Genomic DNA, 21,979 nt, shown 5'->3' with positions numbered 1-21,979 from the left:
AGGCATGCGCCACTACCGCCTGGCTAATTTTTTTAGTTTTTTAATTTTTGTTTTTTTGAGATGGAGTCTCGCTCTGTCTCCCAGGCTGGAGTGCAGTGGCGCAATCTCATCTCACTGCAACTTCTGCCTCCCGGGTTCAAGTGATTCTCCTGCCTCAGCCTGAATAACTGGGATTACAGACATGCACCACCACACCCAACTAATTTTTGTATTTTTAGTAGAGATGGGGTTTCGCCATGTTGGCCAGGCTGGTCTTGAACTCCTGACCTCAGGTGATCCTCCTGCCTTTGCCTCCCAAAGTGCTAGGATTACAGGCATGAGCCACCATGACTGGCTTAATTTTTGTATTTTTAATAGAGATGGTGTTTCACCATGTTGGCCAGGATGTTCTCAAACTCCTGACCTCAGGTGATCCACCTACTTTGGCCTCCCAAAGTGCTGGGATTATAGGTGTGAGCCACCACGCCCGGCCATTTCTGTGAAATTTCAATTGGAATTTCTTTTGTTTGACCACAGCATATATTTTTAAGGATTATTTGTATGCCCTTTTCTGTGGTGAATTATCTGTTTATATTCCTTATCTTTTTTTTTACCTATTAGAAACAATAAGCATTGTGTCTGTCATATGAGTTGTAAGCGTTATTTTTCCAGTTTGTTGTTTGTCTTTGCTTGTGGAGATTTTTGTTTTTAATGTTTTCTTTCTTTAGAGATAGGGCCTCACTCCATTATCCAGGCTGGAGTACAGTGGCACGATCATAGCTCACTGCAGTCTTGAACTCCTGGCCTCAAGTGATCCTCTTGAGTAGCTGGGACTACAGGCACTTGCCACCACATACAGCTAAACAAAAAAAAATTTTTTTTGTAGATGAGGTCTTGCCAAGTTGCCTAGGCTGGTCTGGAACTCCCGGGCTCAAGGGATCCTCCTGCATTGCCCTCCCAAGGTGCTGGGATTACAGGTGTGAGCCACTGTGCCCAGCTAGGTTTTAAATTTTTTTCTTTTTTTTAGACGGCATCTTGCTCTGTCACCCAGGCTGGAGTGCAGTGGCCTGATCTTGGCTCACTGCAACCTCCGCCTCCTGGGTTGATTCTCCTGCCTCAGTCTCCTGAAGGTTTTAACATTTTTATACAGTTAGTTAAGTATTTTATTTTATGGTTAATGGATTTTGTTTATTTTTTATTTTTATTTATTAATTTAATTATTATTATTATTATTTTTGAGATGGAGTTTCACTCTTGTTGTCAGGCTGGAGTGCAATGGCATAATCTCGGCTCACTGCAACCTCCGCCTGCCAGGTTCAAGCAATTCTCCTGCCTCAGCCTACTGAGTAGCTGGGATTACAGGCGTGCGCCACCACACCTGGCTAACTTTGTGTTTTTGTTAGAGATGGGGTTTATTCATGTTGGTCAGGCTGGTTTGAACTCTTTACCTCAGGTGATCTGCCCGCCTTGGCCTCCCAAAGTGCTAGGATTGCAGGCGTGAGCCACCGCTCCCGGCCTGTTTATTTATATTTTTGAGACAGAATCTTGCTCTGTCACCCAGGCTGGAGTGCATTGGTACAATCTCAGCTCACTGCAACCTCTGCCTCCCAGGCTCAAGCGATCCTTCCACTTCAGCCTCCCAAGTAGCTGGGACTATAGATGTATGCCACCAGACCTGGCTCATTTTTGTATTTTTAGTAGAGGCATGGTCTCGCCATGTTGCCCAGGCTGGTCTCAAACTCCTGAACTCAAGTCATCCACCTGCTTCTGCCTCCCAATGTGTTGGGATTACAGGCATGAGCCACCATGCCCGGCCTGCAGCTGTCTCTTAACGGAACTCCTACACCACATTTTACCAGTACCAGGAGGGTTCGGAAAAAAAGTGCTTTGAAACCTAAGGGAGGGAGAAAACGGGAAAGGAACTTACTACATTCCAATATGTTAGTAGTGAACTAGTACCTTCCAGAATTGGCAGGTTCTAGAGAGTGGTTGTGGCAGAGTAATTGTGTATACCTAGGGCTGAGCCAGAACCAAAAACAGAAAGGGGGAGGACTGTAGCATGCAGGGTGTGAGGTAGCCTCAGTCTCGATGTTGGTCTGTCCAGTGTGACTTCCTGAGTGCTATGATGACTATTCCAATCTCTCTTCTCACCTCTATTTCCTCTTCACACACTGGCCTGCTTATGGTTCCTGACTGTACCAGACATCCTCTTTCTGCCTAATTTTCCTTCCTTCCCTCCCTCCCTCCCTTCCTTCCTTCCTTTTTCTTTTTCTCCTTTTCTTTTCTTTTCTTTTCTTTTCTTTCTGTCACCAAGGCTAGGGTGCAATGGTGTGATCATAGCTCACTGCAGCCTTGACGTCCTGGGCTCAAGTGATCTTCCCACCTCAGCCTCCTGAGTAGCTGGGACCACAGGGACATGCCACCATGCCTGGCTAATTTTTAATTTTTTGGAGAGACAGGATCTCACTGGGTTTCCCAGGCTTGTCTTGAACTCCTGGGCTCAAGTGATCCACTTCAGCCTCCCAAAGTGTTGAGATTACAGGCATGAGCTACCCCTACCTGGCCCTGAGAGAGTTTTTGAGTGTTCTGTCTGCCTGGGTCACTTCTGCGTTTTTCCTGGCTGGCTTCTTCTCATCCTTTTTTTTTTTTTTTTTTTTTTTTTTTTGAGACGGAGTCTTGCTCTGTCACCCAGGCTGGAGCGCAGTGGCCTGATCTCGGCTCACTGCAAGCTCCGCTTCCCAGGTTCACGCCATTCTCTTGCCTCAGCCGCCTGAGTAGCTGGGACTACAGGAGCCCGCCACCACACCCAGCTAATTTTTTTGTATTTTTTTTTTTAGTAGAGATGGGGTTTCACTGTGTTAGCCAGGATGGTCTTGACCTCCTGACCTCATGATCCGCCCGCCTCGGCCTCCCAAAGTGCTGGGATTATAGTTGTGAGCCACGGAGCCCAGCCCTTCTCAACCTTTAAGTGTTTACTTAAGGGACACTTCCTCTGGAAAGCCTTCCCTGGCCTCCCAGTCTAAAATAGGTCTCCTCTGTTCTGTCTCATGGAATTAGTTTCTTTTCCTTTCCAACATACAGCCCAGTTCGTAATTATGTATTTTTTGTGTTTTGATGTGTTTGATGAACATCTTCTCCAACTAGAAGTAAACCATATTTATTAAATAACTGCATAATCAGTGCCTGGCTCATTGTAGATGCACATTAAATATTTGGCAAAGGAATGAATTGAAAGTCCACTGTGACTCTACTGATTTCTTTCATAGCCTTCTCTGTAACTGTACTGATCGGTGTGGTTGTGGTTGTTAGATTGTCGCCTGCCCTGACGGGCTTCCTCAGAAGATGGCACCACCTGGAGCAGTGCAGGAGTCCTGCAGTCCCCAGCCCCTGACCGTGGACACCCAGCCAGAGCAAGTGCCACAGAAGCCTCATCTCCTGGAGGAAAATGGTGAGGCTCAGTGATGCAGTGGAACAGATAGAGCTTGAGAATGGGTGTCTTGGCCATGTGGCAGGCACCATCTGCAGGAGAGGGACTCTAGGCTGAGCAGCCTCTCTACAGCCTGCAGGGTCTAGAAGCAGAGAAAGGCCAGGGACCTGGAGTTGAGTCCCTGGTGTTCCATGAAAGCCATCCCTAGGATGTCTAGGAATTACACCAGTTTCATTAAAAAGCTACAGTGCAAATGATGACAGCTCTGGGTACAGGGACTGTTAAAAGATCTACAGGTCTTTTACAAAAGTATCACAGATTTTTGCTTCTCTGTCATAGATTGTCTTTCTTTTATTTTTGAGATAGAGTCTCGCCCTTTTGCCCAGGATGAAGAGCAGTGGTATGATCTTGGTTCACTGCACCCTCTGCCTCCCAGGTTCAAGTGATACCCTCACCTCAGCCTCCTGAGTAGCTGGGACTACAGGTGCCTGCCACCATGCCCGGCTAATTTTTGTATTTTTAGTAGAGATGGGGTTTCACCATGTTGGCCAGGCTGGTCTTGAACTCCTGGCCTCAAGTGATCCACCTGCCTTGTCTTCCCATAGTGCTGACATTAGAGGTATGAGCCACTGTGCTCAGCCTCCCTCACAGATTTTCTTGTCTTAATGCTTATGTTAAAAAAAAAAAAAGCTCCCCAGTTCCTAATTGCATTCATTTCTCGCTGCTCATTCACTCACCTTGAAATCTAACTTAAAGTAGCTTTTCACAGTGACCTTTAAAACATTTTTTTTTTTTTTTTTTTTGAGACGGAGTCTCACTGTGTCTCCCAGGCTGGAGTGCAGTGGCGTGATCTCGGCTCACTGCAAGCTCCGCCTCCCGGGTTCACGCCATTCTCCCGCCTCAGCCTCCCAAGTAGCTGGGACTACAGGCGCCCGCCACCGTGCCTGGCTAATTTTTTGTATTTTTAGTAGAGACGGGGTTTCACCATGTTAGCCAGGATAGTCTCGATCTCCTGACCTCGTGATCCACCCGCCTCGGCCTCCCAAAGTGCTGGGATTACAGGCTTGAGCCACCGCGCCCGGCCAAAACATTTATTCTCTCTTTTTTCCTCCCCTCCTCAGTTTTATTAACCAGTCTTAGATACACATCAAGTTAGAAAAAAGGAACAGCTGAGTATTATATTATGATGTGTTCAGTCCCTAATCAGAAGCCCTTGGTGTCAGATATATTTTAGAATTCAGCATTTTGCAGATTTAGTAAGGTAGTATGATTTATTTATTTTATTTTAATTTTTTTTGGATAATATGACTTATATACCACACATCAAACTAGCAACAGGGTTTGAGTTGGTACCTGTAGTCACACACATTAATATTTCTGCAGTGAAATGTGTGCATTTTTATACTAAGTTTATTAAATAAAGATTTAAATACTTTCACATCAGGTCAAATTTTGCTGTCAAATTAGTTCAACGCCTAAGTTTAATGAAAGGAAAGGAACACCTTTGGTATTTTAGCTTTCAGATTTCAGCATTGTGGATAAGAGACTGTGGATAAGGGACTGTATTTTCTCGGTTTAATTCTAGACTTCTAGGCTCCGTTTGTTGGTCAGGTCTTTCCCTTGACATGTGTCCCTGACCTAATCATTTCCAGCTTTCCTTTCGCTGTGATAAAAAGAACAGCAGCAGCAGCAGCGATGTGGCTTCCATAGCATGTGCTCTGTGCAGGAACTGTTCTAAGCATTTTCCCTAAAAGCACTCATTTAACCCTCAGTGTACCAGGAAAAATAGATCTCATGGTTGACCCTGTGGGGCCAGTGAATCCTTCTAATTTTTTTTTCTGTTTTTTTCTATTTTATTTATTTTATTTTATTTTATTTTTCCTGAGACGGAGTCTTGCTTTGTCGCCCAGGCTGGAGTGCAATGGCACGATCTCGGCTCACTGCAAGCTCCGCCTCCCGGGTTCACGCCATTCTCCTGCCTCAGCCTCCCGAGTAGCTGGGACTATAGGCGCCCGCCACCACGCCCAGCTAATTTTCTGTATTTTTAGTAGAGACAGGTTTCACCATGTTAGCCAGGGTGGTCTCGATCTCCTGACCTCGTGATCTGCCCACCTCAGCCTCCCAAAGTGCTGGGATTACAGGCGTGAACCACCGCGCCCGGCCATTTTTTTCTATTTTAAGAGTCATTTTATGCATAGTTGACAGAAGAATCAAAGGATAGTGAAAAACAACTTTTTAGAAACTTTAATATATCAAGTACATTTTTATGTATGAACATCATAAAAGAGGAAAGAGGCTGGGCACAGTGGCACACGCCTGTAATCCCAGCAATTTGGGAGGCTGACGCAGGCAGATCACTTGAAGTCAGGAGTTTGAGACCAACCTGGACAACAGGGTGAAACCCTGTCTCTATTAAAAGTACAAAAATTAGCTGGGTGTGGTGGCATGAGCCTGTAATCCCACTTACTCGGGAGGCTGAGGCACGAGAATTGCTTGAACTTGGGAAGTGGAGGTTGCAATAAGCTGAGATTGTGCCAGAGCACTCCAACGTGGGTGACAGAATGAAACTCTGCCTCAAAAAAACAAACAAAAAAAACGGCTAGGCACGGCGGCTCACGCCTGTAATCCTAGAACTTTGGGAGGCTAAGGCAGGCAGATCACAAGGTCAGGAGATCGAGACCATCCTGGCCAACATGGTGAAACCCTGTCTCTGCTAAAAATACAAAAATTAGCAGGGTGTGGTGGCGTGCACCTGTAGTCCCAGCTACTCGGGAGGCCGAGGCAGGAGAATTGCTTGAACCAGGGAGGCGGAGATTGCAGTGAGCCAAGGCTGCGGCACTGCACTCCAGCCTGGCAGCAGAGTGAGACTCCATCTCAGAAAAAAAAAAAAGAAAAAAAGATACAAGAATACTGTTGGCTGGGTGCTCACAATTGTAATCCCTGCACTTTGGGAGGCCAAGGTGGGTGGATCACCTGAGGTCAGGAGTTGGAGACCAGCCTGGCCAAGATGATGAAACCCCGTCTCTACTAAAAATACAAAAAATTAGCTGGGCATGGTGGTGCGCGCCTGTAATCCCAGCTACTCAAGAGGCTGAGGCAGGAGACTCATTTGAACCCGGGAGGCAAAGGTGGCAGTGAGCCAAGACCACGGCACTGCACTCCAGCCTGGGCAGCGAGCAAGACTCTGTCTCAAAAAAGAAAAGAATAGTGTCACACAATGCTTTTAAAAAGTCCTTCTAGCAAAATGTGATGGTCCAGAATCTCTTACTATCTTCTTCTTATTGCAAAATACTGTGTGATGAAGTCCTTCCTGTTGAATGACTCACAAGATAAGAATGCCATTTTCCATTTTGAAATTAGAAATACATTTTTCATCATTGATTCTTGAGTTTAAGAAAATTCATCTAGGATGTTATCATTTGAAACTCATTCTAGAAGCTCTGTTACACTTTCAGTTTCATCATTCTCATTGGAGAGTGTAGCTGTCTTTCTGTGTCATCTTCTGAATTGATTGATAATAGTCGTCCTCTGCAAATTTTCCTCTCTGCCAATGTGGGCAGCAAATGAAAAATTCGGAATTCTCAACCATGTTCAATGAGAGCTAAACAAAGGTGTTAGTGATCTTATTTTTGGTATATAAGAAAGTAGCTTCATGCCTGTAATCCCAGCATTTTGGGAGGCTGAAGCAGGTGGATCTCTTGAGCCCAGGAGTTTGAGACCAGCCTGGGCAACGTGACGAAAACTCGCCTCTACAAAAAATACAAAAATTGGCCATGCGCGGTGGCTCATGCCTGTAATTCCAGCACTTTGGGAGGCCAAGGCGGGTGGATCACCTGAGGTCAGGAATTTGAGACCAGCCTGACCAACATGGCGAAACCCCATCTCCACTAAAAATACAAAAAATTAGCCGGGCATGGTGGTGGATGCCTGTAATCCTAGTAGCTACTTAGGAAGCTGAGGCAGGAGAATTGATTGAACCCGAGAGGTGGAGGTTGCCGTGAGCCGAGATTGCACCACTGCACTCCAGCCTGGGTGACAAGAGCAAAACTCTATCTCAGAAAAAAAAAAAAAAAAAAGTTAGCCAGGCATGGTGGCACACACCTGTGTCCTGGCTATACCAGAGGTTGAGGTGGGAGATTGCTTGAGCCCAGGAGTTCGAGGCTGCAATGAGCTGTGATGGTGCCACTGCAGTCCAGCCTGGGAGCCAGAGTCAGACTCTGTCTCCATAACAAAAAATTAAAAATGAAATTTAAAACTTCTCTTGGCCGGGCGCGGTGGCTCAAGCCTGTAATCCCAGCACTTTGGGAGGCCGAGACGGGCGGATCACGAGGTCAGGAGATCGAGACCATGCTGGCTAACACGGTGAAACCCCGTCTCTACTAAAAAAAAAAAAAATACAAAAAATTAGCCGGGCGAGGTGGTGGGCGCCTGTGGTCCCAGCTACTCGGGAGGCTGAGGCGGGAGAATGGCGTGAACCCGGGAGGCGGAGCTTGCCGTGAGCTGAGATCCGGCCACTGCACTCCAGCCTGGGCGACAGAGCGAGACTCCGTCTCAAAAAAAAAAAAAAAAAAAAAAAAAACTTCTCAGAAAAGCCTGGGGCGGTGACTGATGCTTGTAATCCCAGCACCTTGGGAGGCTGAGGTGGGTGGATCATCTGAGGTCAGGAGTTTGAGACCAGCCTGGTCAACATGGTGAAACCCCGTCTCTACTAAAAATATACAAAAATTATCCAGGTGTGGTGGTACATGCCTGTAATCGCAGCTACTTAGGAGGCTAAGACAGGAGAATCGCTTGAACCTGGGAGGCGGTGGTTGCAATGAACCGAGATTGTGCCACTGCACTCAGGCCTGGGCAACAGAGTGAGACTCCATTTCAAAAAACAAAACAAAACAAACAAACAAAAAAACTGCTCAGGAAAGAAATGGGAACACTAGAATTGTGTACAGTACACCTGGATGTGCCAACAGGTAATCCTTGCAGTAGCTCAGTGGAATAGCTGTTACTGTTATCCTTCTGTTAGAAATTAAGCTCAGGGCTGGGCCTGTGGCTCACGCCTGTAATCCCAGCACTTTGGGAAGCCAAGGCGGGCAGATCACCTGCGGTCAGGAGTTTGAGACCAGCCTGGCCAACGTGGTGAAACCCCATCATCTCTACTAAAAATACAAAAAAAAATTAGCTGGGTGTGGTGGCAGGCGCCTGTAGTCCAGCTCCTTGGGAGTCTGAGGCAGGAGAATCACTTGAGTCTAGGAGATGGAGGTTGCAGTGAGTGGAGATTGTGCCACCGCACTCCCGCCTGGGCGACAGAGCAAGACTCCGTCTCAAAAAAAAAAAAAAAAAAAATTAAGCTGAGGCCTCGAGAGGTTTAGTTGATTTGTCCCACGTCACAAAGCTATGGAATAACAGAGCTGGGATTTGAACCCAAGCAGCCTGACTGAATCCATCCTCCTCCCATCTTCTGAGCCATCTCGTCTTTGCTTTTTTTTTTTTTTTAAAACAGGGTCTCACTCTTGCCCAGGCCGGAGTGCAGTCGTGTGACTGCAACCTCTACCTCCCAGGTTCAAGCGATTCTCCTGCCTTAGCCTCCCGAGTAGCTGGGATCACAGGCATGTGCCACCACGCCTGGCCACATCTTATCTTTGCTTCAGCACCAACTTCTCCTAGGCACAGACTGCTCCCTCCTCGAGTCACTTGGGTTCTGTCCACTTTCAGGGTTTCTCTCCATCCGGCTCTTGTCCTTTGTTTCCAGCTGCTTCTCATCCTCTGTGCCCTGTTAACCAGACCCTAGCTGGTTTATTTTAGCAAAATTACTCTTCATTCGGACATAGACCTTACTCACCATTTTCATCAACTTATGTATTCAGTCTTTAGCCAGTCCTGGTTTCAGATGCCTTCTCTGCTTTTGGCTTTCATCTGTAACCATTGTCCTGTCCTTTTTGTGTCATTGCTCCTTAATCCCTAGTCATTGGAAATCAGCAAGCCATGGATGCCCCGAGATCTCCAGGACTCCAGATCTAAATACAGGGTCTAAACTGTCCAGTTACAGCTTAATCACAGGCAGGCTGTGCAAGTCAAGGCACAGGTGGATGGTGAGATCCAGACATGCCGTGGATCTTAGACAAACAGCAAGCAGAGGTGACCTCGGGGTCAGGTGGTCCCTGGCTTCCAGAGGTGAGACTTCTGGGTGTTGCGCATGCTGTTCCTGCTGTGGGGAAAGCACCCCATCTTCCCCATCTCCATTCCTACAGTCCAGAGTCACTTTCCGGGGAAAGGCTTTGCTGCTGCCCCTGCCTCCCCTGCTCCACTCTGTAAGTGCCCCTGTCTCTGTGGTCCCACGGGAACTTGGGTCAACTTTCGTCATGGCACTCTTCATGCTGTGCTGTAAGGCTTGCCTGTGTGCCCTTCCCGTTAGGCCAGGGGTATCCAATCTTTTGGCTTCTCCGGGCCACACTGGAAGAAGAATTGTCTTGGGCCACACAGAAAATACACTCGCACTAACCATAGCTGATGAACTTAAAAAAATAAAAATTGCAAAAAAAAAAAATCCCATATTTCTTTTCATGAGACGGAGTTTCACTTTGTTGCCCAGGCTGGAGTACAATGGCGCGATCTCAGTTCACCACAACCTCTGCCTCCTGGGTTCAAGCGATTCTCCTGCCTCAGTCTCCTGAGTAGCTGGGATTACAGGCATGCGCCACACGCCCAGCTAATTTTGTATTTTTAGTAGAGATGGTTTCTCCATGTTGGTCAGGCAGGTCTTGTACTCCCGGCCTCAGGTGATCCGCCTGCATCAGCTTCCCAAAGTGTTGGGATTACAGGCATGAGCCACCGTGCCTGGCCCTTCATAATGTTTTAAGAAAGTTTACAAATGTATGAGCCGGGCATGGTGGCTCATGCCTGTAATCCCAGCACTTTAGGAGGCTGAACCAGGCAGATCACTTGAGACTGGGAGTTCGAGACCAGCCTGGCCAACATGATGAAACTCAGTCTCTACTAAAAACACAAAAATTAGCCAGGCATGGTGGCACATGCCTGTAATTCCAGCTACTCGGGAAGCTGAGGCAGGAGAATCTCTTGAACCCGGGAGGCGGAAGTTGCAGTGAGCCAAGATCACACCACTACACTTCAGCCTGGACAACAGAGCGAGACTCCATCTCAAAAAGCAAAACTAGCCAGGTGCGGTGGTGGGCGCCTGTAATCCCAGCTACTTGGGAGGCTGAGGCAGGAGAATCACTTGGACCCGGGAGGCGGAGGTTGCAGTGAGCTGAGATTGCACCACTGCACTCCAGCGTAGGCAACAGAGTGAGACTGGTCTTAAAAAAAATAATAAAAAAGAAAGTTTACAAATTTTTGTTGGGCCACATTCAAAACTGTCCTGGGCCGTGGGCCGCGGGTTGGGCAAGCTTGCATTAGACAGTAGTTTTTCTTTTTTTTTTTTTTTTTTTTGAGACGGAGTCTCGCGCTGTGTCACCCAGGCTGGAGTGCAGTGGCGCGATCTCGGCTCACTGCAAGCTCCGCCTCCCAGGTTCAGGCCATTCTCCTGCCTCAGCCTCCGAGTAGCTGGGACTACAGGCGCCCGCCACCACGCCCGGCTAGTTTTTTGTATTTTTAGTAGAGACGGGGTTTCACCATGTTAGCCAGGATGGTCTCGATCTCCTGACCTCGTGATCCGCCCGCCTCGGCCTCCCAAAGTGCTGGGATTACAGGCTTGAGCCACCGCGCCCGGCCAGTTTTTCAAGGTAAGAATTGTTCTGTCTGTTCCTGAGATAGGCAGATAGAGAGTAGTTTTAATACACACTTATTGACTGAATAGAAAGTAACCATGGAAATTCTGGAAGGGATTTCTGAGGCCATGGTAATCCAAGAGTGGTCCAGGGAGCAGTAGCACCAGCATCACCTGGGAGCTTATTAGAAATGCCAACTAGGGGCCGGGCACCGTGGCTCACACCTGTAATCCCAGCATTTTTGGAGGCCATTGCAGGCGAATTACCGGAGTTTGAGACCAGCCTGGACAATGTGGTGACACCCTGTCTCTACTAAAACTACAAAAATTAGCCAGGCTTGGTGGTGCACACCTGTAATCCCAGCTACTCGGGAGGCTGAGGCAGGAAAATTGCTTGAACCTGGGAGGCAGAGGTTGCAGTGAGCTGAGATGGTACCACTGCACTCTAGCCTGGGCCACAGAGTGAGACTGTCTCAAAAAAAAAAATTTAAAAAGATATGCAAACTCTCAGGCCTCACCCCAGGCCTTTTCAGTCAGCATCTGCACGTACCAAGATCCCCTAGGTGATGTAGGTGATTTATTTGTACATTAAAGCTCGAACAGCCCTGGGCTGTTAGGAATGCTTCAGTTTCATGGAAGATGTGGGACTTTGGTGGTTCTTCAAGTTAATAAAATTTGATCGTGGCAAAGTAGAATGCATCCTTTGTTTTTCTTTGGAGAGGGAATCTTGCTCTGTCACCCAGGCCAGAGTGCAGTGGTGTGATCTCAGCTTACTATAACCTCCACCTCCCAGGTTCAAACAATTCTCCTGCCTCAGTCTCCTGAGCAACTGGGACTACAGGTGCCCGCCACCATGCCCGCCTAATTTTTACATTTTTAGTAGAGATGGGGTTTCACCATATTGGCCAGGTTCGTCTCTAACTCCTGACCTTGTGATCTGCCTGCCTCAGCCTCCCAAAGTGCTGGGATTACATGTGTGAACCACCGTGCCTGGCCCCCACTTTTTATTTTATTTTTATTTTTTTGAGATGGAGTCTTGCTCTGTCGCCCAGGCTGGAGTGCAGTGGTGCGATCTTGGCTCACTGTAACCTCCATCTCCCAGGTTCAAGCAATTCTCCTGCCTCAGCCTCCTGAGTAGCTGGGACTACAGGCACCTGCCACCACACTGGCTAATTTTTGTATTTTTAGTAGAGGCGGGGTTTCACCATATTAGCCAGGCTGGTCTTGAACTCCTGACCTTGTGATCTGCCTCCCACAGTGCTGGGATTACAGGTGTGAGCCACCACACCCAGTCTTTTTTTTTTTTTTTTTTTTTTTTCTGAGACAGTGGCTGACTCTGTTGCCCAGGCTGTAGTGCAGTGGTGCAATCTTGGCTCATTGCAACCTCTGCCTCCTAGGTTCAAGTGATTCTCATGTCTTAGCTTCTCAAGCAGCCAGGATTACAGGCATGTATCACTACATCTGGCTAATTTTTGTATTTTTAGTAGAGACGGGATTTTGCCTTGTTGGCCAGGATGGCCTTGAATCCTGGCCTCAAGTGATCTGCCCGCCTTGACCTCCCAAAGTGCTGGTATTACAGGCGCGAGCCACTGTGCCTGGCCACAGAATGCATCCTTTATAGCAGAATGACAAGCAAGGATTAGCCTGACCAACGTAGGAAGTCTAGGGGAAAGGAGAAATAACACAGTGTGAGAGGATCCAGAAATTAGAGGGTCTTGACAGCCAGGCAGAAGAATTTGGCTTCAGTGCAGTAGGGGCCATTATGGATTCCTGAGCGTAAGAGGAACATGATGGCAATGAGAACTGGGCAAAGATGTTCTCACTTAAACCTCTTTTTCTCCTCCCTTAGCCCTTCCTGTTCTCCAAGTTCCTTCCCTTCCCCTGAAGGACAGCCAGGAGCTGACAGCTTCACTTCTCTCAACTGGGTCCCAGGTGAGCTGGTGCCCCTTTGCCCTCAGAGAGGACCCATCCTGAACCTTCACCAGGAGTTCAGTTTCTTTAGCCAGTGACCAGGCCCATCTTGGGTTGGTACCTTCATTCCTTTGGCCTTTTTCCTTTCTGCCTAGTCCTTCCCCATCCTCTTTGAGGCACAGTTCCTCCTTGTTTCTTTTCTTAATGAGCCCAGTTCTTCCCCTCACTCCAAATTTGGATATAGGGAATGAGAATTTAGTGGAGATCTCCTGTTTCAGAAGTTGGTGAAAATTGAAGAGGTGGCTGATGTGGCTGTATCCTTCATCCTGGAGGAATGGGGACATTTGGACCAGTCCCAGAAGTCCCTTTATAGGGATGACAGGAAGGAGAACTATGGGAGTATTACTTCCATGGGTAAGGATTATTTCATCTGCATGGATTAGGACATCTTTATTTTGTTATATTATAAAGAGTATTTCTAGCACACCCTATAATGGCATTTATGTTTTATGTGGTATGACTTTGCTTTTTTTTTTCTTTTTGTAAAAGAATAAATCAACTTTCACGTTCTTATTCAGCTTATTCTGATCATTTCCATCTTAAGAGTATGATTAGACACTGATAGTACCTGGGGGGACTGTTTTTGCAATCCAGCAAATGCTAACTTTTTACTACTTTAAAATAAGAGCGGGCCGGCTGTGGTGGCTCATGCCTGTAATCCCAGTATTTTGGAAGGTCGAGGTGGGTGGATCACCTGAGGTCAGGAGTTTAAGACCAGTCTGGCCAACATGGTGAAACCCCATCGCTACTACAAATACAAAAATCAGCCGGGCGCAGTGGTGGGCGCCTGTGATCCCAGCTACTCAGGAGGACTTCATTACCATTCTAAGTCACCGATACCTGTTTTATGATGTTCGCCTTGGCACCTACATTTTACGTGTCATATCGCTTCTTGAATTTTGTGGCCCTATTTCTAACTAAGTTATAATCCTGGAAGCTAATATTTAATTGTACTGTCTGGAGCAGTTATAAAAATCTCAGCACTCCTGCAAACATTTTGGAGATTATAGCTTTTAGTCTTTTTTTAGTAAATTCTTTTAGAAGAACCACTCTATCAGGCATACTGGAAGACTTCAGATGCAGACATACACACTGCAAAATATATTTATTTTATTTTTTTATTTTTTTGAGATAGAGTCTCGCTCTGTCTCCCAGGCTGGAGTGCAATGGTGTGATCTCGACTCCCTGCAACCTCCGCCTCCTGGTTTCAAGCAATTCTTCTGCCTCAGCCTCCTGAATAGCTGGGGTTACAGGCGTACGCCACCATGCCCAGCTAATTTTTGTATTTTTAGTAGAGGCAGGGTTTCACCATATTGGCCAGGCTGGTCTCAAACTCCTGACCTCGTGATCTGCCCAGCTTGGCCTCCCAAAGTGCTGGGATTAACAGGCGTGAGCCACCATGCCCAGCCCACAATGCAAAATTTCTTTTGAAAAGCACTGTGTCAGTTACATTGTTTAACCATTTCAGTTTGCTTACAGGCTTTTATTTAACAGGTATAGAGCTGACTCCTGCTCTTTTAAAATTTCCGTATTTATTTGTATTTATTTCCTTTTTTGATTTATTTGTGCATGCCTCTGTTCATTAATCTATTGGGATCTTGGTAGTCTTTTTTTATTTTGATGTTTGAATTTTTGTGGAAAAAAGTCAAATTTATGCTTTAAAATTATTGATTAAATCAATAATTTTATTATTGATTTTTCATGGAGCCTTTTATCTCAGTGAATTACTCATATAGTATAAATGTTATATTTAATGCAAATTTAGAAAATTTTTCTTCTTTTTAAATTAATTTCCAATAGCTTGCTTGTTTATTTGAGCCTGTTACTCTTGCTTTATCTTTTTCAGTTACTTTACAGGTACCTAATGGATTTCAGAGTTTGAGGTTCTTGGCATAGTTCTTTTCTGTGGTATTCTCTAAGCAGTTTTAAATGTGTAGTTTCTGATGTTTTTCTCATTCTCTGTCTCTTCATTACAACATCTGTATTTATCACTTCAGTACACTATTCTACATTAATCACATGGCCGTGGTTTCTCCCTCCTTCACTTCTCTTGGAAGGCCATATTAGATTATTTTCACATCTGCGGATTTCTATTAATTACAGCATCACCAAAAGTCAAAATTAAAGAAAGTACTCATCAGATTTAGAAGTGAGATTTTTACAACATAAGTAAATGAGTCTTGGAGGCAGCAGTTTCTGTGGAGCGGCAGGGGTGTTGGGGAACAAGAGACAGTTTCTTTGAAGATTGCGAAGGAGTGGAATTTGAAAAAGCTATCATAGATGAATGTAAGGACTTTGTCTCTGAAGGAGAAATGAGGCCTGGTCAGTGAAAGAATAATGGGTTGGATGGGTGGATTGTTTTTTGTTTCTCTCTTTTTTTTTTTCCTGACAGATCTCTCTCTGTTACCTAGGCGGGAATGCCGTGGTACGATCTTGGCTCGCTGCAACCTCTGCCTCCTGGGTTCAAGCTATTCTTGCGCCTCAGCCTCCCGAGTAGCTGGGATTACAGGCACCCTCCACCACACCCGCCTACTTTTTGTATTTTTAGTAGAGGTGAGGTTTCACCACGTTGGCCAAGCTAGTCTCAAACTCCTGACCTCAGGTGATCCAACCGCCTCGACCTTCCAAAGTGCTGGGATTACAGGCGTGAGCCACCACGCCTGGCCCGTATGTTTTTTTAATGGGAGAAATTTTCAGCATATTTAAATGCTACTGGAGAAGAACTAGTAGAGTAAAATATGGAAGCAAGGAGGAGCAGATAGGCTGCGCGTGGTGTCTTATGCCTGTAATCCCAGCACTTTGGGAGGCTGAGGCAGGCAGATCACAAGGTCAGGAGTTTGAGACCAGCCTGGCCAACATGGCAAAACCCTGTCTCTACTGAAAATACAAAAATTATCCAGGCATGGTGGCACACACCTGTACTCTCAGTTACTTAGGAGCTGAGGCAGGAAAATTGCTTGAATCCGGGAGGCGGAGGTTGCAGTGAGCTGAGATCACACGATTGCGTTCCAGCCTAGGTGACAATGTGAGACCCTGTCTCAAAAAAAAGAAAAAAAAAATGGAGGGGCAGTTAGGTGATGTGGGGAGATCCCTGGAAAGCAGGAAGGTATGGTGAGATCTGGGGTACAGGAAGGAGGAAGGACTGACCTTGACTCGAGAGACATGACTCCATAGAGAGACAAGGGGAGGAGGAAGTGAGCACGCTGTCCTGTTGAGCACAGGAACTCATGCCTGTAATCTCAGCACTTTGGGAGGCCAAGGAAGGAGGATCACTTGAGGCCAGGAGTTCAAGACCAGCCTGGGCAACATAGTGAGACAAACCCTTACAAAATATACAAAAATTAGCCAGGCGTGGTGGTGCACACCTGTAGAGGCTGAGGTGGGAGGACTGCTTCAACCAGGGAGTTAGAAGTAACAGTAAGCTGTGATTGTGCTGCTGTGTTCCAGCCTGGGTGACAGAGCTTGCTCTGTCTGTGCAAATCTTATTAAACATCAGTGTTTTGAGTAAAGTATCTTGCTGATACAGTTGCACAAAGAAACTAATTTTAGCCACTGAAACATCCACGTTTATCAGTGACTGCTGAACTTTAACCTAGCTCTTGGAAGTAGTAGGTTCTCTGGATATGGAAAGAATGTCTTTTTTCCTTTAGATTAATTCGTACCAAGCTGAAATCCTGTGGGCACTGAGAAACCTAGAAAGATCGCCTTTCTTCTCAGGCTATGAATTCACAGGAAGAGGAAGGTGAAGATGGAGTTAGCTGCATAACCTACTATCCAATTTTATTAAGAATATTGCCCAGTTGCGACCGGGTGCGGTGGCTCACGTCTGTAATCCCAGCACTTTGGGAGGCCGAGGTGGGCGGATCAGTGGGTCAGTAGTTTGAGACCATCCTGGCCAATATGGCAAAACCCTGTCTCTACTAAAATTACTAAAATTAGCCGGGCGTAGTGACTTGCGCCTGTAGTGCCAGCGACTTGGGAGGCTGAGGCAAAAGAATCGCTTGAACCTGGAGCTGCACTCCAGCTGGGGCAGCAGAGCGAGACTCCATCTCAAAAAAAAAAGAAAAAAGAAAAATTAAAAAGAATATTGCCCAGTCACGTTGGCTCACGTCTGTAATCCCAGCCCTTTGGGAGGCTGAGGTGGGAGGATCACTTGAGCTCAGGAGTTTGAAACCAGCATGGGCAACATAATGAGACCCTCATCTCCACAAAAAATACAAAAATTAGCTGGGCATGGTGGTGTGTACCTGTAGTCCTAGCTACCCGGGAGGCTGAGGTGGGAGGATCGCTTGAGCCCAAGAGGTTGAGGATGCAGTGAGCCATGATTGCCCCACTGCACTCCAGCCTGGGTGACAGAGTGAGACCCTGTCTCAAAACACACAGGCGCGCGCACACACACGAGAACATTTAACATGATACAGGTATTTGCAAGTGCCATACTGAGAGGAGACCCTGTTCGTTCAGTGGAATGACTGATTTCCAGTCTCCTTCCTTTGAACCTTCTTTGCCAGCTCTTTCTTCCCTAACCTCCTCCACTTTTCTGCTTGAATATTTTTCATCCCATCCCGGTACTGTAAAAGTCCCTTTACAAAATCATGGATCCCTAGCACTTGTCAGTTTCACTTCATTATCCCCTCATTTTATTTCTTCAAATTCAAGGAGGAGCTCATTTTTTCATTCTCCCTCTGTTATTTCAGGTTATGAGTCCAGGGACAATATGGAGCTCATAGTGAAGCAGATTTCTGATGACGCTGAATCACACTGGGTGGCGCCAGAACACACCGAAAGGAGCGTTCCCCAGGATCCAGACTTTGCAGAAGTCAATGACCTTAAGGGCATGGTACAAAGGTGGCAGGTCAACCCCACCGTGGGGAAATCAAGGCAGAATCCTTCCCAGAAAAGGAATCCGGACGCGATCACAGACCTCAGCCCTAAGCAAAGCAAACATGGCGAGAGAGGGCACAGATGCAGCGATTGTGGCAAATTCTTCCTCCAAGCCTCAAACTTTATTCAGCATCGGCGCATCCACACTGGAGAAAAACCGTTTAAGTGCGGAGAATGTGGGAAGAGCTATAATCAGCGGGTGCACCTCACCCAGCACCAGCGGGTCCACACCGGGGAGAAACCCTACAAATGTCAGGTGTGCGGAAAGGCTTTCCGGGTGAGTTCCCACCTGGTTCAGCACCACAGTGTCCACAGCGGAGAGAGGCCTTACGGCTGCAATGAGTGCGGGAAGAACTTCGGTCGCCATTCGCATCTGATCGAACACCTAAAACGCCACTTCAGGGAGAAATCCCAGAGATGTACGTGTGAAGAGTTTATATCCAGGGGATAAATGGAGGCAAAAAGCAAAAGGTGTTTTATTAGTGCAGTACAGCAGGATGGATGCGTGGTGATACTGGGAGGGGTAGGCCGAGGCAGAGGTTATCGTTTGTTTGGTTCTTATTTATTTATTTTTTGAGACAGTCTCACTCTGTCACCCAGGCTGGAGTGCAGTGGAGCGATCTTGGCTCACTGCAACTTCTGCCGCCTCGGTTCAAGCGATTCTCCTGCCTCAGCCTCCCAAGTAGCTGGGACTACAGGCACGCACCAGCACGCCCGGGTAATTTTTGTGTTTTCCGTAGAGACAGGGTTTCCCCACGTTGGCCAGGCTGGTTTTGAACTTCTGACCTCAGGCGATCCACCCGCCTTGGCCTCCCAAAGTGCTGGGATTACAGGCGTGAGCCACCGTGCTGTCTGTGCTCTCAGCTCTTAGTGGTTCCTTCTGGTAGTTCCGCATTTTAAAATACTACTACTATTATAAGTTGGCTCATCAATTTTAGATGTTATCCATTGGCTTTCTATGGTAGTGAGGATTTGGCTCTCTTATATGCTTTTCTCTCTTTCCCCCATTACTTTATTTATTTTAAAACAATAGCCTGGGTATAGTGGCTCACACCTGTAATCTCAGTGCTTTGTGAGGCGGCTGAGCTGGGAGGATTACTGGAGGCCAGGCGTTCAAGACCACCCTGGGCAACATAGCAAGACCTTTTCTCTACAAAAAAATTCAAAAATTACCTGGGCATGGTGGCACGTGCCTGTAGTTCCAGCTCCCCAGAAGGCTGAGGCGGGAGGATCTCTTAGCCCAGGAGTTCAAGACTACAGTGAGCTATAACTGTGCCTGTGAATAGCCACTGCACTCCAGCCTGGCCAACAGAGCGAGACTTCTTCTCAAACAACAAACAAACACAAACCCAATAAAATAACAGTAGTACAGGAAGCTTGGAGAAAATAAAAAGAAAAAAATAAATCACCCGTAATCATATCACGCTAACTAATAGAACTGTTATTACTTAGAATGTTTCCTTTGTTTTTTCATAAGTCTGTTTTATGTAGTCATACTCAGAATTAAATGTTAAGCGTACACATTTTCCAGTGCTGTTCAGCCCTCCTGTTTATTTCTGACAGGCTGCCATTGTGTGGTGGCATTGTAATTTCCTCAACTGTTCCCAGTTGCTGAACTTCAGATTTTTTCTCTTTTCTCCTGATAACTGTTTATGCCCGTGGCTTTTTTTTTTTTTTCTTTTCTTTTCCTTTTTTGAGATGGAGTTTCACTCTTGTTGCCCAGGCTGTAGTGCAATGGCAGGATCTCAGCTCACTGCAACCTCTGCCTCCCAGGTTCAAGCGATTCTCGTGCCTCAGCCTCCCAAGTAGCTGAGATTACAGGCATGTGCCACCATACCTGGCTAATTTTTCTGGTATTTTTAGTAGACGGGGTTTCACTATGTTGGCCAGGATGGTCTTGAACTCTGGACCTCAAGTGAGCCACCATGCCTGGCCAGTATTTTTTATTTTTTTTTTTATTTTATTTTTTTTTTTTTTTTTGAGACTGAGTCTGGCTCTGTCGCCCAGGCTGGAGTGCGGTGGCCGGATCTCGGCTCACTGCAAGCTCCGCCTCCCGGGTTCACGCCATTCTCCTGCCTCAGCCTCCCGAGTAGCTGGGACCACAGGCGCCCGCCACTTCGCCCGGCTAGTTTTTTGTATTTTTTAGTAGAGACGGGGTTTCACCGTGTCAGCCAGGATGGTCTCGATCTCCTGACCTCGTGATCCGCCCGTCTCGGCCTCCCAAAGTGCTGGGATTACAGGCTTGAGCCACCGCGCCCGGCCGCCTGGCCAGTATTTTTAAACATCTGTTCAAGTGACAGTAAATTTATCTGTGAATGAGATCATCGTAAACTGTGCTGTGAACCTAAAGGCCCTTACTAATATTCTTCAGACGATTCTAAGACCAGCCAAAGTGCTTTTCTTTTTTTTTTTTTAAATTCTGCCTTTGATGGTTACAGCCACGCTGCATCTTCCACCATGGTATAGAAGTCAGTAAAGTCTCTTTAAAGTTCTGGGTTGAGCTGAGCTATCCTCTCAGCTAGTGTTTTCCCATTCTACTTGATGATTCCCTCATTTGGGAAATCCACCAATAGTGCTTTGGACTTGAAAAGCAATCGCTTTAAAAGTTATCTGTTGTTTTATACCTTCCCTGCAATTGTTTCTATGGCTAGTTTCCCAGTGAGTACTCACTTGCCTCCCCCAGTTTTTGTTTCTTGGGTTTTTTTGTTTTTTTTTTTTTTTTTGAGATAGGGTCTTGCTCTGTCACACAGGGTGGGGTAAAGTATCAGGATCTCAGCTCACTGCAGCCTCCACTTCCTGGGCTGAACTAATCCTCCCACCTCAGCTTCCTGCATAGCTGGGACTACAAGTGTTCACCACCACACCCAGCTAATTTTTGTATTTTTTTTGTAGAGAAGGGGTCTGACTCTGTTGCCCAGGCTGGTCTCGAACTTCTAGGCTTAAACGATCCTCCAGCCTTGGCCTCCCCAAGTGCTCGGATTTATAGGTGTAAGCCACCATGCCTGGTCCTCCCTCATTTTTTGGATCAAAGGGGGAATACATGTTTTGCACATCCAGCCATATTATTGAGAGTCTCTGTTGCTAGTTGCACAGGATCTGCAGTGAGCAGAACAGAGATACAGTCCATGCCCTCATGGAGTTGATGGTCTGGTGGGGGTAGGAGATAGTAAAGGTGATGAGCGTTCCCAAAGGAGAAGGATGACGTGCCGGGGGAGGAAAACTGAGGCTAGAATGTTGGCTAAGGGTGAAGGGGGCAGGGATTGCTGTATCGCCCACCCTCGACAATGCTTCTGTTGGCTCATTTTGCCTTATTTCCTGACTCCTAGTCAGATATTCCCTGACTCCAAACCCTCTTCATCATCCTTTGCTCCCATTCTTCCAGTTTTTGTCAGTTGTCACCATCCAGTTGTGTATTTGTTTTTTGTTTTTCTTTTTTGAGATGGAGTCTTGCTGTGTCACCCAGGTTGGAGAGCAGTGACACGATCTCGACTCACTGCAGCTTTCACCTCCCGGGTTCAGGCGATTCTCCTCCCTCAGCCTCCCGAGTAGCTGGGACTACAGGCACCTACCACCATCTCTTGCTAATTTTTGTATGTTTAGTAGAGACAAGGTTTTACCATGTTGGTCAGGCTGGTCTTGAACTCCTGACCTCAGGTGATCCACCTGCCTCAGCCTCCCAAAATGCTGGGATTACAGGCACGAGTCACCACACCCAGCCTGCTACATTTTCTTTATCAACTCATTGCTCGACGGGCACTTAGATTGGTTCCATATCTTTGCAGTTGTGAATTGTGCCACAGAAGACATACGCTTACAGTCTTTTTGGTGTATTGCCTTTTCCTTTGTGTAGATATACCCAGTAGTGGAATTGCTGGATCAACTGGCAGATCTACTTCTGGTTCTTTAAGAAATCTCCATACTGTTATCCACAGAAGTTGTATTAATTTATCTCTCACCAGCAGTGTATAAGCGTTCCCTTTTCACCACATCCATACCAA

At 46.6% G+C, this 21,979-nt stretch overlaps 1 protein-coding gene across 5 annotated transcripts in view; it reads left to right on the top strand.

The window, feature by feature from the left end:
• ZKSCAN5 (zinc finger with KRAB and SCAN domains 5) overlaps nt 1-21,979 on the top strand; it is a 31,216-nt gene that overhangs the window by 4,810 nt on the left and 4,427 nt on the right. For 4 of the 5 annotated variants that reach the window (XM_025380471.1, XM_025380472.1, XM_025380473.1 and 1 more), the window contains exons 3-6: nt 3,289-3,427; nt 12,976-13,058; nt 13,316-13,451; nt 17,795-18,400. In XM_025380471.1, the coding sequence (XP_025236256.1) occupies nt 3,289-3,427; nt 12,976-13,058; nt 13,316-13,451; nt 17,795-18,400 (964 nt within the window). The remainder of the gene's footprint in view (nt 1-3,288; nt 3,428-12,975; nt 13,059-13,315; nt 13,452-17,794; nt 18,401-21,979) is intronic. The other variant, XM_025380474.1, reaches the window with a different exon arrangement.

This window comes from Theropithecus gelada, chromosome 3 (genome assembly GCF_003255815.1).
Source record: "Theropithecus gelada isolate Dixy chromosome 3, Tgel_1.0, whole genome shotgun sequence".
In the NCBI taxonomy this organism is placed as follows: domain Eukaryota; kingdom Metazoa; phylum Chordata; class Mammalia; order Primates; family Cercopithecidae; genus Theropithecus; species Theropithecus gelada.
Note: the sequence above shows the minus strand (reverse complement) of the source record. Positions and strands in the feature narration are given on the sequence as shown.